The following is a 15,247-nucleotide window of genomic DNA, read 5'->3' as shown; positions in this document are numbered from 1 at the left end:
ATACGATCAATCCCAAGCCTCCATTTGGTATTTTATGGACTCATGAAACATCAAAGCTAGATTCCTTGAGCAGTCTCCCAGCACATCTTGGGTTCATCTTAGATTCATCTGAAGAAGGGCTGGACTGCATCTTTGGAAGAATGCAAGTCAAATGCTCCTTAAATCTATGCATCTTTGACTATGAGTGGTTATTTACTCTTGGCAGCTTAACTAAGCCTTGCTAATACAAGTAACCTTTGAAAAACCACAATAGATTGATGGGTTTTGCTTTAAGTAGATAAATCGTTTCTTCCAGAAAAGAGGTAAGACTTGACTAATCAGTATATGTGCCTTTCACATGTCTAGGATGAAGAAGGCTAGAAATCGGCGCTCTCCTCACCTGAGATCACTCAAAAATAAAAACAGTTTTATGTTGTTAACAAAATCCCAGTTAGAGTGGCAGGAAAAGTTTAGGTTGTAGAGCCAGATGCATCTGGGCTTGAATCTCTGTTTTTGTTTAGCCTTGTGACCTTGGGCAAATACTTCCCTTCCAGAGTTCCTGTGGCAGGTAATTCTTGGAAAAGCCCTACCATTGCCTGTGGTTTTCCTTTTATTACTGTGAGGATCTGATGATAGTGGCTGTAAAAGTACTGGGCACTGGGTATCCAGTGTGTTCTGCCCTGATTATTGATGAACTGCAATTCAGGGTACCTTGAGTCATTGTCTGTTCTCCCGCTGATGGTTCCAGATTCCCAGCTGTGCCTTAGGGAGATCTGGTTTCTCTTACTACTCCCTGTGGTGTGCCCCTGAAACTGGGTAGAAGAGGTGCCTTCACACTCTAATCTCTGCCTTCGCTTCTGTTTTAGTGCCAACAATATGCCTAAGCAGGTCGAAGTGCGAATGCATGACAGCCACCTGACCTCCGAGGAGCCCAAGCACCGACATCTGGGCTGGCGCTTGTGTAGCAAGCTGGGGAAGAACCTGCTCCTCACGCTGACGGTGACTGGTATGTGCTGAGCTGCCCCCTCCCACTGCTGTTCTCTGGGGCTCTCTGGGCTCTGTAGGCAGCTAGCTTTTTCTTTGCAAAAATAGCCAGTTGCCTAATCCTCATTTATGTCCAGGCATTTCGGCCTCAATGATGTAATCTTCCACATCACCGACTCTGGCCATTTATTTTCCTTCTTTGAATTCCGTTATTGTCGTTGCTAAGTGCCGTCAAGTCGATTCCAACTCATAGCAACCCTGTATAGGGTTTCCAAGGAGCAGCTGGTGAATTTGAACCACCGAAGTTGTGGTTCAAATTGACCTTGCGGTCCAGTGCTTTACCCCACAGCACTAAACTGGGATGCCTCTTTGAGCTCTCAAATTTCAGTATGCACATAGCAAACAGATTCCCAAGGCATACCCATGGAGTCTTTGTTTTGGAACATTCAGAATGAGGCTCCGTAATGTGCATCTTCATACTTTCTATGTGATTCCATTGCAGATGGTCAGCCCACCACATTTAGAGAAATATCTGTGTTCAACACAAAGGTCCCAGTTGCAGAAGGGCCACTAAGAGGGCTCCCCAAGTTTAACCTTCTGTGAACATCTCATTAACTTTGACTAATTTAACACAATGAGGTCAGTGTGGAGGAGGCTTGTCTTGATATCTTGACCTGCTGCAGCCCCATCGTGCAAGTCTTAGTTTCATGCTTCAGACTTCATCCAGGTTGTGGAGTGTTGATACAGTCTGGACCTTGGGTACCCAACCTGTGTTTATTGACCAGGGAGCAAACTGCAGTTTCTTATAATGACAACCACATAATTTATTGTCTTTGTTCCTCTCTTATTCACCTTGCGTTTAGGCTACACATAAGAATGATTAGCAATCCATCCACTGCCCCTACTCCAATCTACACAGCCCGTCTGTTTTGTGGTCCCTCCTTTGAGTCCATCATCTTGGATGTCATTGGACCAGGTTCAGGATCAGGACCTTTCCACAGTGCAGTTCACTTACTGTAAGGAAAACCACAGGCAGTGGTAGGGTTTTCCATGGGTTACCCGTTACAGAAATGGATTTCATTTACCATAGGTCTGAAAGAATTTGGATGGTTAGTTTTTCCACCTGCAGAAGGAAAAAAGATGAGGCTATCTGACTGCCGCCCTCTGCATCCCTGGATGACCCATATAACCCAGAAACTCATCCCTCACTTACGGTCCATGGCACTGTGATCTGATTTCTGGTTTCTACAAAGGTCCTTACTGTTGGCCATCCATTTAACAGGTTCTTAAGTTTTCCTTGTGGCATTTTCAATTATGCAAAATGCCAGAATCCTGCCAACATCTCTGCCCATACTGTTTCCTCTTAAATGATATATTCTTAGATACTCTTGCTCATCTCCCATAAGGGCAGCAAGTCTAAAAGTAGTGTAAGGGGATATAAAATATAAGGGCAAAACTTACTGAAGAAGAACCATATGGATAATCATAGGAAGCCAAATAAAATAGATGAAAAAAGAAACACACCAGTGTGGTCCATCAAATGTTTCTTTAATCTGACATCCAGTTGAAAAGTGAAGAAATATGTGAGACACCATGCCATCTGACTGATACTAGGCTGGGAGGAGAAACGTATCTGGTCCTGTGGGTCATTTCCATTGATTATACAAATGGACAATGTCTTCAAAGAATGTGGGTCAAGTCACCACTTCATACTCCCCATAAGACTCTTCCAGAGCAATTCTTCTCGATACCTAGAGTTATAGAAAGTTTTCTCACTAGTCATCAAAACCTGCTTTACTATGTGATGGGATTTTTGTTGCATGTTATTCATCACCTGATAATACAGAAGCATGAAAAAGCCCAATGTCATTGAAAAAGATCCCCAGGACTATCTATTTCACTAGGACAAAAATAAATACTTTTCCACCCCTGTCCACAGGTGTCATCCTGGGGGCCGTATGTGGAGGGCTTCTTCGTTTGGCATCTCCTATCCACCCTGATGTGGTCATGCTAATAGCCTTCCCAGGGGATATACTCATGAGGATGCTAAAAATGCTCATTCTCCCTCTGATCATCTCCAGCTTAATCACAGGTAAGACCACCTCTCTGAACACCCAACCAAAGTGGGTCACTCTCTTGTTCCTGCTGTTAGATTAGCCATGTAATCTTAATTTGGCTGAATGAGTGAATGTGACCCTTTATGCCATTTCACTTCAGAAACTTGATTTTCCTGTCTCTAAAATGGGCATAAATCAATTATAAAATAAACGATTGCCACCTACTATTGGTCAATCTGTCTGTTTCTCTAGCAACAAAGATAAAAAGGAAATACAATCACATGTTATGAATGATGATTTCTGTAATGGTTTCAATCTTTAACATGCAGCTTTCTCAATTTTCTAAGTTAAATTTTGTTCAGAAAGTGATCAGTGAAGACGATGAGTAGATGATGGAATGGTCTAGTATGTGACTGTACATGGAGGGAAGTGGGCATTAAAAATAAACGTGAGATATGAAAGCCCTTTGAGTTTTTCAGAAGAAAGTCCCCCTTAAGTATGTGTTGTCATCATGTTCATTTGTTCTTAACTAAAATAATGAATTATTTTGTGAAAAAGAGTTTTGTGTGTGTGTGTTTCCTTCCATGAGCGTATAGTAGTGATAGTAGTAGCTTCTTCCTTACCAAATGCTATTGCTTGAATAGATTATGTTTTTGTTGTTAAGTACTGTTGGATTGCGTCTGGCTCATAGTGACCTCATGTATGGTTTCTGAGGAGCCGCTGCTGAGTTTGAACTGCTGATCTTGCAGTTCAAACCAACTTTGGGGTCCAATGCCTTATCAGTGCCATACCTGGACTCCTAGTGTGATTCTAAATTGGTTTCATTTTAGATAAGGATGAGAAACTGGACATTGTTGTTGAGTGTCATTGATCTAGGTGACCTCAGAAAAGTGACTAGCCACCTCATGAATGAGAGTCACATGCTGAGTCAGATTGTTCTGTAAGCACCCTTTTGGTAGACCAGTGGACTCAGTGTTTGGAGCCAACAAGATTCTAGCTGCAGAGTTCTGGAACTGAGTCGAGGCTCATCATTCAGCCCCAGATTGAGTGAAGCAAGCTTTTACCTTAAATGTTCCACTCTGTACCAGAGGAAAGTCCTCCGTACACCTCATTCTGCTGTGCATAAGGTCGTTATGGGTCGGTACCAACTCGATGGCACCTAACGACAACAACAACCTGTTTAACTGATTGTGCACTGGCCAAGCTGGTAAGAAGAGCTAGCTGCCATTTGGCTAGACTTAGATTTTAGGTTGTAGGAAAAGTGGGCCATTTATGGGTCAGCTTAATTTAGAAAAGTTCATTTCAATGACTTCCTCCCCTCAAGTAAAAAGAACGGATCCCCAGTAAAGAGTTCAATGTTTTTCTTTATGAAAAGCAGAAACTGAAACCAGGAAGTAGAAAAATGGAAGAAACAACGGGGAAAAAACCCAATGAAGGCTGGAATTTTTGTGACTTTCTTGGAATTTCCTCTAAGAATCACTGCACCCCAGCCCTGTCCCCAAGTTATGGATGAAGGGCTTAATGTTTGTGGGATGCTTTATACATGTGCCCTCCAGTCCCAACAAGAAGTCAGGAAATGTGGGTCTTCGTCATGCTTTGCAATGACATGGAAGGGTTGTGCTAGGTGACAATTCTCAGGCTTGTGGATTTCAGCTACAAGTAATATATTCAGAAGTTTTAAGGCATGACAGAATTATCAGCTTTGAATTTTCCAAATGAGGGTATCAATAATAATAAAAATAATAATAATAAAGAATTGAAAAATTAGCACATACTAGCACAATCACGTCATAAAAGAAAGGATACCTTAACACACAAAAGGAGAATATAACCTCAGAATTTAAGTGGAAAGATATCCAACTTCATTTTAACTCACTATTGAAGATTGACAAACAAGTTGTCATAGACCTGTTTGTAAATCCAGAACCAGATGACCAGCTTGCCCCAGTTTCCTAGGATCTCTAAAATCTCCTTAAGTAACAGAGTTGTTGTTGTTGTTAAGTGCCGTCAAGTCATTTCCAACCCATAGCGACCCTGTAAAGGGTTTCCAAGGAGCACCTGGTGAGCTTGAACCACGGACCTTGCAGTTCAAACGGCTTTGCAGTCTGGTGCATTAACCCACAACGCCACACCAAGACTTGGAATTGACTAAATCTTGAGCAGGAGATTTATTGGACACCTGCTGAGGTGCTGGAGGATCAGCACTGGTTTGTGAACCACAAGGTTGGCAGTTCAAACCCACAAGCTGCTCCTTGGAAACCCTATACAGGGTTGCTATGAGTCGAAATCAATTTGACGACACTTAACGACAACAGTAGAGAAATTAACCACTAATGAATCTGAGTACTGTGGAACCAAGAGTTATTGTTGTTGTGAGTTGCCATCGAGTCAGTACCAACTCATAGTGACCTTATGCAACAGAATCGTACTATTATTAACCTTTCTGAATTTCTGTTCAAACCAGGGTTGTCAGGCCTGGATGCTAAAGCCAGTGGCCGTTTAGGCACGAGAGCCATGGTGTATTACATGTCCACCACCATCATTGCCGCTGTGCTGGGGGTCATCCTGGTCTTGGCCATCCACCCAGGGAATCCCAAACTCAAGAAGCAGCTAGGACCTGGGAAGAAAAATGATGAAGTATCCAGCCTGGATGCCTTCCTGGACCTAATTAGAAATCTCTTCCCTGAAAACCTTGTCCAAGCCTGTTTTCAGCAGGTAAGCCAGATTTCTGATGTTCCCACCTCTCCAACCTACTCAGTTGTCAAGACAGTAACATGGCGACCGTGTCACTGAATCAGCTCTGGATAGCAATTTTCTTAACACGTAATTATTTCTGTTATTAAGAAAACCACACAAAACCACAAAAATCCCACTGCCATCAAGGGGACTCTGACTCAGAAACGCTACAGGACAAAGCAGAACAGTCTCAGAGGGTTTCCAAGGCTGTAAATCTTTACAGAAGCACCTTTCTCCCACTAAGTTGGGGGCAAATTTGAATTGCCAACTTTTTAGTTAACAGCTGAGTGTTTTAATCACTGGGCCACTCCTTTATCTCTGTCTGTTGTTGTTAAGTACCGTCAAGTTGGTTCCAACTCATAACAACCCCCTGCATAGGGTTTCCAAGGAGTGGCTGGTGAGGTTTGCAGCGCCGACCTTGTGGTCCAGTGCATTATCCTGCAGTCACACCAGGACCCTCACTCATATAGTGAGGCTGTATGAGTGAACTTGGGTTTGTTGGTTTTTTAAAACCTTCTCTCTCTCTCTCTCTTTTAGGCTTACTTATTGTCTCTGCTCAGGGACCCACTTCTCTCTGTTGTCTTCTCTTTGGTTCCTGCCTCAGTGTCACCTAAGACACAGTTTAATCACCCTTGCACACAACCTTCTACAGTATCCAGTTGGTTACTCAGCAGTCTAGTAAAAGCATTTGTGGCATGTTTTAAAACTACACATGACCTGCAGAATCAGAATCTCTGGAATGTATCTAGGGCTTGGATATTTTTTTAAACTGTGGAACTAATAATGCAGATTGTGAAAATTTAGCTACTGCCAAGTCAACCCCAACCCATGGTGACTGCTATGTAGCAGAATGAAACGTCACCCAGCCTTGTGCCCTCTCCATTGATTGTACGCACACTTCTATTCTGCCATGATCCTTAGAGTTTTCATTGGCTGCTTTTCAGAAGTAAATCATCAAGCCTTTCTTCCCAGTCTGTCTTAGCCTGTGGAAGCACCACTGAAGTCTGTCCACCATAGGTAAGCCTTGATTTATGGGTGGCAAAGCTTCCGGCATCACAGAAACCCGCTATAACATGATGAACTAACAGATAGATGGTGGTTGAATAGGGGTGATGGTGTTTGGGTGCCTGACTCATAGTGACCCTTTAAAGTGTTTCTGAGGCTGTACATGCTTATGAAAGCAGAAAACTTCATCTTTCTCCCACAGAGTGACTGGTAAATTACTGACCTTGTGGTTAGCAGCCCAGCGCATAATCCACTACACTACCAGGGCTGTTTGTTGAATAGTATGTTGTTGTTGTTGTTGTTAAGTGCTGTTGAGTCAGTTCTGACCTATAGTCAGCACCACACCAGGACTCCTAGTGACTCTATATAGGGGTTCTGAGGAGTATTTGGTGAGTTTGAGCCGCCGACCTTGTGGTTAAAACTGACCTTCCAATTGAGTGCTTATCCTATAGTGCCACACCAAGACACATGCATATGTACATATAGGAGAAAATATATGGGCTGAAACATAAAATTCTCACGTGTATCTACAAGTATCATGAGTACTTCTAGGGGAGTGAAGACTTTTCAGTTTTACTTTATATTCTTCCATACTATTTACCAACGAGGCCTGGTGTGGCACTGTGGGTTGATGCACTGGACTGTAAAGTCGTTTTGAACCACAAGGTCGGCAGTTCAAGCTCACCAACTGTCTCTTGGAAACCCTGTACAGGGTTGCTAGGAGTCTTGGTATGGTGCTGCAAGTTAATGCATTGGACTGCAAGTTCAGTTTGAACCACAAGGTCGGTGATTCAAACTCATCAGTTGCTCTTCGGAAACCCTATACAGGGTCGCTATGAGTCAGAACTGACTAGACAGCACTTAACAACAACATGAATCAGAACCGACTCTGTGGCACTTAACACTAACAACAACATTGTATACAGCTGAATTTTAAAAAAATTCAACCCAAATGTCACGTATTATACATACTATGCTGCACCTTGTTTTTCCTTCTGCCTTTCTTTTGTCAAAATTTCATAGATTTATAGAGGGTACAATCCAAGCAGTGAAAATTACTTGCCAAAGAGTTTTCCATATCAAATTTGCTGGATGCTGCAATATGACCCTGTATAAATGGGTTGCAATGCAGACATTCACCAGCTTCATGTAGGCATGGAAGGTTTCAAAAACTTGTGGCTAAAAAAAAAAGATGATTTTGCTGTCTGGGGCTACCAAGTTAGCTGGTTAGGCCCACCTCACCAATGTGTTGTCTAAACCTAAGGCCAGCTTAGGTTAGAATACACCGCAGTTTCCATTAGCCCAGGTAGGGAACAAAGTTCAGAACCAAAGGCCAGGAACTACCGTAGCCATTTCTAGGAAATCACATTAGAATGAACTTAGGAAACAATGAAATATCTGTATTCCCAGCAGCCTGAACACTCATTTGCTAGCCACTGCCAGCTCCCAATTTACCCTGGGTTGGGATATGTTCTCCAGTTTCAGATGCCTTTTTGGTGGCATTTGTAGCATGGAGGTATATTAAAGGAAACCACTCTAGACAGAGGTAAGTGGACTAGGAATAAATAAACAGTCTAGACAAGTGTGTGTTGGGGGTGCTTATCCCTGAGCCGGCTTGCTTAGAAAGGTGAATTTGCTTGCTTTGGGATGATAGATACTAGTGGATGCCAAGTCTGTTCTTAGCACTTTGGAAAGAATGCTCTGGAACTGTAGCTGTTGGAAGCTGAGCTGATAGAAGACTGGGAGTGGGGTAGGACCATGTGAGGGACATGAAAGATGTGCCCAATTACAGCCATACTGCATACAAGAAGGGGACAGCTTTCATCCCAGTCAGTGAGGCAGGACCTGAAAGCAGACAGATATTCAGAATTGGTACTCTAGACTTGTCATTGTTAAGGGCCATCTCGAGTTGGATCTGAGTCGTTTCCAAGGAGTGGCTGGTGAGCTTGAACCACCAATCTTTGGGCTCAAATTGACCCTGCAGTCCAGCTTATTAGCCTGTAGTGCCACACAGGTCTTAGTGGTGAGCTTTCGCGGTGTCAGCTGTACTCACCTGTAGTAACTACTCTGGCTGATAGACAGTGGACCTTGCCTATGACAATGGTATGGAGCCCTGGGCCATTCCTTGATCTTCTCTCATTGTGACCTTACCACTTCACTGGCAAAACTTATGTGGAGACTGAGCACGTCGATCCCCAGCTGAGCTAGGGCCATAGTCCCTTTGAGTTAAGATAATCAAAGGGAAAAAATAGTGTAGAATTCTTTACCTCAGGGTGAAGGGGGAAAAGCTAGTCCTTAAGGCTGACGTTAGGGAATCCCATAGAAAAGGATCTTAAATTAGGTGTAATCACAGGGCTTGGGGGGAGGCTTAGAAAGGGAGAACTCATACCTTCTGACAATACAATACCAGAAAGGGGGCAAGAGGTGCCCTGTGGGCACAAGGGATTTAAAAAAACCTTCCTAGGATGGAAGTTAGACACAGAGACACAACAGGAAGGTGAGTAGAGATTGACCTACTACCCACAGTGACAGTTTGTCCAAGTTGAGTCCCTATGTCTTTAAGAGCAAGTTGGTCTCATGCTCGCTGTTTAGGGCTGACTCAGAACTAAGGCACAGGTTCCAAGCGAGTCACTAGCATAGTGGCTAAAAGATGTGGTCTGATGATATTAACTTGAGCCCAGTGGACAGTGATTTCATGGACTTTTGCTTCCAGAGAATTTACGGTCTGTCATTCAGCCAATACCTGTGAGCACCTACTGGGTGCCAGGCTTTCCACAGTGCAACACGAATGTCACAAGGAATGAGACTATGAGGTCCCTGCCCTCTGATGCTTACTTACACTCATGGTACGGGACTCAGGGTAAAGTCAAACATGCAAACAGAAATTACATTAGCACACAAGATCCTTGCAAATTATGATAAGTGCTCTAAGGTCTAGAGGCAGGATCATGGGCTGTGGGGCTAGCTAAGGTTGTTGTCTGAGCTGAGACGAGGGATCAGAATGAGCTAGGTCTTGGAAGAATTGGATGAGGAGCCTAAGTGATTGTAGAGCATTTGTAGAGGTTGGTAACTGTCTGGCATGCTTAGAAAACAGAAATGAGGCCAATAACAGGGAAGTGTTGTGGGTAGACGAAACAATAAAATAACAGATTATTTACTTAGCCTAGGGAGTTTTGGGGAGCTACTATTCACAGGTAATAGATATAAAACATGTAGCCCTTAATCCTTGATCCTGACAGCTATCACTTAGGTCCATGACCATTGCTCTGTTTAATCCAAGTCTGACTTTTTTTTTTAAGTTTTTATTGTGAATTATGTGATAGTTTACATGGGAGAACACCAGCATTACATTTATCTTATTATATTTTGTTTCATTACAATGATTACAATCCCCTCCATACATCATCAAACAACCAAAGGGCATACCCTGCAAGTCTGCCTCCTGGCCATCAGCAAACAGCCCCTCTCCCTCCCTGAGTCCAGAGTTCCCAGCTGCTCCATCTCTCCATGTCATTGTCTCTGCCTTCATTTCTGGCATCACTGCTTCTCTGGGTAGGGTCCCGCACTCCTCTCTTCTCACCAAGTCCTACTTTTAAAGGTGCCAGACCCTGAAAATTCACATCTGAGCACAGGAAACACTGCTTCCAAGGGCATGAAAATAGAACTCATGGAGAATCCTAAAATGTCAGTGAACTCAAAACAGATTTGCGTGAGAATGTATATAAAAATCAAAGGGTTTCTCTAGCATTCTCAAAATCGATCTACAGTTGGCTGTTGGTCCTTCCTTCTTTTCTAGAAGCAGAATTCTGTTGTTCACCAAATCTTCCTTTATGACCACTCCTGTCTTGTGTCTGTATGCCAATGTCTGCTCAGAGCAACCTGCTCTTCCCTGGCATATCCTGCTCTGGACTCCCTCTCTCCCAGAACAAGTACAGTAGCCAGGCTAGAACAGAGAACACTCTGCATCACTTCAGATAATCTCACGTCTCCCATGTCAGATGACTCTTCAGGTCAGCACTGCTCGCCACTGGCCCAGCTGCGGTAGGATTATGTCCACGATAGTTTAACATGCAGCTCGGGTGGTGGACAGAACGCAGTGCAGTCAGGCCGTCTGAGTGGAAGTCCCGGCTCTGCCAGTAGCTCTTTGCTGCCCAAGATGTCACTGGATTTCTATATGCATCCTCTTCCACATCTATTCAGAGTTCACCCATCTGTCTCCTGCTACATGCCAGCACTGACATTTTAGGATTCTCCATGAGCTCTATTTTCATGCCCTTGGAGGTAGTATTTCTTGGACTGAGATGTGAATTTTCACAGCACTGTGCTTTCAGGATGCTTGACACCTTTGAAAGTAGGCCTGATGCGTGGGTGTGAAGGATTAGCCTGAAATTCCTTGGGAGGCCATTTGCCAAGAAATGCATGGGGAACAGTGAGCAAGGCTTGGCACCACTGCCTTCCGTTTGGATCTGAAACTTGAGCACCTGCCTCTGTCGTGGTGGCTGCTGGTAGCTGGTCCACCTAGCACCCAGATGGAGATCCCCAGCAGAGTCTGCCTTTCTCCAATAACAACCAGGCAGGGAAGAACAAAACAGAGGGGTCCCGAGTTGCTGGTCTGACCTCACTGCCAAGACCCTTCCCTTCTCATTCTTGACCAGACCCAGGATCTCTTTCAGGGTACCAGGAGAACTTTCTAACTGGGTCTCACAATAGTGAAGAGCACCTTAGTTAGACTATAAAACTATAATCATTGGAATGGCTTAAAGACATTCAGTCCTCAACTTTCTGGATAGTTCAAATGGTTAACATGCTTGACTGCTAACTGAAAACAGTTGAAGGCTCAAGAACACACAGAGGCATCTTAGAAGAAAGACTTGATGATTTCCTTCCAAAAAATCAGCCATTGAAATACCTATGAAGCACTATTCTACTCTGATACGCATGGAGTAGACGTGATGGCTACTTTAAGCTCATGTCTTGTTACTCATTCACACTGTTTATAGTACAAGTGAATGTTAAAAAATCTTGCCATTGCCTTGTGATTTAGATGGTGGAGTCCTGGTGTGGCGCTGTGGGACTGCAAAGTTGTTTGACCTGCAAGGTCAGTGGTTCAAGCTCACTAGCTGCTCCTTGGAAACCCTATACAGGGTCTCTATGGGTCGGAATCTACTCGACAGCACTTAAGAACAACAACATCACATTGCAAAGCTGTTTGAACTGCAAGGTCGGCAGTTCAAGCTCTCTAGCTACTCCTTGGAAACCCTATCAAGGGGTTGCTATGGGTCGGAATTGACTCAACGGCACTTAACAACAACAACAATGTCACATTGTATTGTGTTAAACAAAAACATCACTTTGTTATATATAAATATATATTAATACTCCCCGATTTTTGAAACTTTGTTATGGAATTTCTCAATTGTTTTTAATGTAATAGAAACGTCAAAATACGTAAGTAGACAGGTCTTTAACTTTGTTGACTGTTAAGACCAAGACTTATCTTTATGCTTTTTAAAATTTTATTTTAATCAGATACAAACAGTGACAAAGAAAGTCCTGGTGACACCTCAGTCAGATGAGGAGGCCAATGCCACCAATGCTGTCATCTCCCTGCTGAACGAGACCGTCACTGAGGCACCTGAGGAAACGAAGATGGCCATCAAGAAGGGCTTGGAGTTCAAGGATGGGATGAATGTCTTAGGTAGGCAACCTGGCAGGGCCCTTTCATCTCCCATGAGGCGGTGCCACTACATCCTTGACAATTAATTACCTGCTTTAAGGGCTGATGGGCTAGCCAAAGGGAACCTAACTCCAGAGACCCCTGCTGCCTCTTCCCCTCCCCTTGGCCTCAATCACTCTTTTCTTAGTAAATTCATCTCTCTGTTGTCCTCTAGGCTCCTGGTGGCACAATGGTCCAAATCTGCCATCCACTCTGCAGGAGAAAGATGTGGCAGTATGTTTCCCTCAGGATTGACAGCCTTGGAAAGCCTATAGGGGCAATTCTACTCTATTCTATAGCTTCACTATGAGTCAGAATCAGCTTGATGACAAGGGGTTTGGATTTTTTGATAATGCTTTCTACTCCCGTGCATATTTACAGGAAACCCTATGGGTCTCTATGATTTGGAATCAACTCAAGGGCATACATAACAACAACACAAAAAGCTAAAAAGTCATTGGTTCTAATGCACCAGCCACTCTGTAGAAGAAAGCTACAACACTCTGCTTCCTTAGAAATTGCCACCTAGGACACTCTATGGAGCAGTTCTATTCTAGCCTATAGAGTTGGCATATAAGTCAGAATTGACTTAAGGATGACAGTTTTGGCGGTATGGACCACTTACCGATCGATCCACTCTCTGAGGCCCATTTTAAAATGAGGGTGGTTGGCCATTACCTTATAGATTATTGTGAAGATGAAATGAGAGTCTACATGGAAAGCATGAGTGCTACATACACGTGTTCCATGTATGAGAGCTGCTGGTGGTGGTGGTGTGCCATGGAATCAGTTCATAGCAACCCTGCACAGGGGTTCCAAGGCTGTAAATCTTTATGGGAGCAGAAAGCCTCAGCTTTCTCTTGTGGAACCACTGGTAGTTTCAAACTGCTGACATTGAGGTTAGCAGCCTGACTCGTAACCACTATTCTACCAGCGTTCCTTTTGTTGTTAAGCTGGATGGAGTGCTGAGGAGTTCAATACAAAGACAGCAAGCCAGAGGCCAGAGAGTCCTTGTCATGTGAGTGACTCCAGCTTACTCCCATTTACCTCCTGGGCCCCATTCCTCACCATTCTAGGCAACTAGGATGCTAGGAATAATGAGGGATCTGGATGGAAAAAATATGTTGATCCACTCAAACACTTAACTGAGAGCCATTTAGAAATAGCTTGAACTACTGATCCTCCCACTGGTTGCCTGTCTAAGAGAACAAATACCTTTGTCTCTTTTTTAAGATTGCCAGTTCAATTTAGAACACTCACTTGAATTTAAATTTCAGATAATAAATAGCAAATGATTTTTCATTTAAGTTTGTCTCTGTTCATCAGAACAAACTCATTGGCAATTGTTTTTTGTTTGGTTTTGTTTTTAATGTTCCAAATATTGTACTGGGTCAGTTTAAGCTGCAAGGTTGGTGGTTCAAATTCACCTTCTACTCCTTGGAAACCTTATACAAGGTCACTATGAGTTGGAACTGACTCAAAGGCATTTAACAACATCAACAAATACTCTAAAAAACATTGTTATTTATCAAAAATTCGAATGAACTTGGTGTCCCTTATGTGCATTGTAGATAAACCATATATCTTCCCCATCTAAAAAGATAACAATATGCCTAGCCCATCTCTAAAGGAAGAGAGTAAGAGGACAAAGGAAGAAGATTATTGAGTTTTAGAGGATAGAAAACTATAGGAAAGATATGGTAAGAAGTAGAGCTGGGTAAGTGAGACTGAGGGAGGAGATGCAGTACCTGACTAGGTTGCCAGGCAATGGAAGATCAATAGACATGATTGACAATCAGTAGAAAACTAGAGGATGAAGGAGAGAGGAGAAAGTAGAGCGTTCCTCAGAGAAACAGACTTTGCAGACATCCTCAGCATCCACTCCAGGGCAGTTCTTCAGTCCAGTTTCCCAGACCTCACTGGCCTTCTCAGGACCTTTCCAATAACTCTGCTCCCTTCAGGTAGATAGGTCATAGTGGAGAGACTCAACCCTCAGTGTCCAAGCGTCCCCATTGTCTCCTACATGTTCTGAAGGAGGTTGAGGTCATGAGTAATGGAGACAAGGTTTTAGAATGAATCATCCAAAAGCCTTTCCTGGTTTTTTCCAGAGTCTTGGTGGATTCTGGGAAATCACATAACCTTTGGTTATACAGGGGAGTTTCAACACAGCTCACTACTCTTTCAACCTCAGTGACTAAGTCTAAGAGGGCTTTGTTCACATGACACCGCCCCCCCCCCCCATCCCAGTGAGTGGGCTTGGTTAGGCAATGTTTGCAGAAAGAACTAACTGGAGTGGTAATGTTGACAAGTTGAGTACTTGATCCAAATGCATATCAAGGCTCTGGAAAGCCAAGGAAAGTTAGACTGTTGAGAAACTTCCCATTTACAAATCATGGCTGAAAGGAAGGTTCTTTCCATGGTCTTCAAAGGGCAAAACCCGAACCCAAACCCACTGCAATTGAGTTGATTCCAACTCATAGCGACTCTGTGTAGGGATTCCGAGGCTGTAAATCTACACAGGAGCAGAAAGTCTCATCCTCCTCCTGAAGAATGAGTAGTGGATAGACGTCAATCTTCCGGTTATAGTCCAGTGTTTGCAACCAAAGACAAAGAGGGTGTTTCATATATATATATATGAAAAGAGAAGGTGAAAAAAAAAAAAAATATATATATATATTGTTGTTGTTGTTGTTAAGTGCCGTCGAGTCGGTTCCGACCCATAGCGACCCTGTACAGGGTTTCCGAGGGTGTAAATCTTTACGGGAGTAGA

General features: G+C 43.4%; 1 protein-coding gene across 1 annotated transcript in view; it reads left to right on the top strand.

Annotated features, from left to right (window-relative positions):
* Positions 1-15,247, top strand: part of SLC1A2 (solute carrier family 1 (glial high affinity glutamate transporter), member 2) — a 194,809-nt gene that overhangs the window by 132,325 nt on the left and 47,237 nt on the right. The window contains exons 2-5 of the mRNA XM_006864894.1: positions 846-985; positions 2,903-3,055; positions 5,485-5,735; positions 12,291-12,459. Of these exons, the coding sequence (XP_006864956.1) occupies positions 846-985; positions 2,903-3,055; positions 5,485-5,735; positions 12,291-12,459 (713 nt within the window). The remainder of the gene's footprint in view (positions 1-845; positions 986-2,902; positions 3,056-5,484; positions 5,736-12,290; positions 12,460-15,247) is intronic.

This window comes from Chrysochloris asiatica, unplaced genomic scaffold (assembly GCF_000296735.1).
Source record: "Chrysochloris asiatica unplaced genomic scaffold, ChrAsi1.0 scaffold00072, whole genome shotgun sequence".
Taxonomy (NCBI): Eukaryota; Metazoa; Chordata; class Mammalia; order Afrosoricida; family Chrysochloridae; genus Chrysochloris; species Chrysochloris asiatica.
This window is presented reverse-complemented; position numbering and strand designations above follow the sequence as displayed.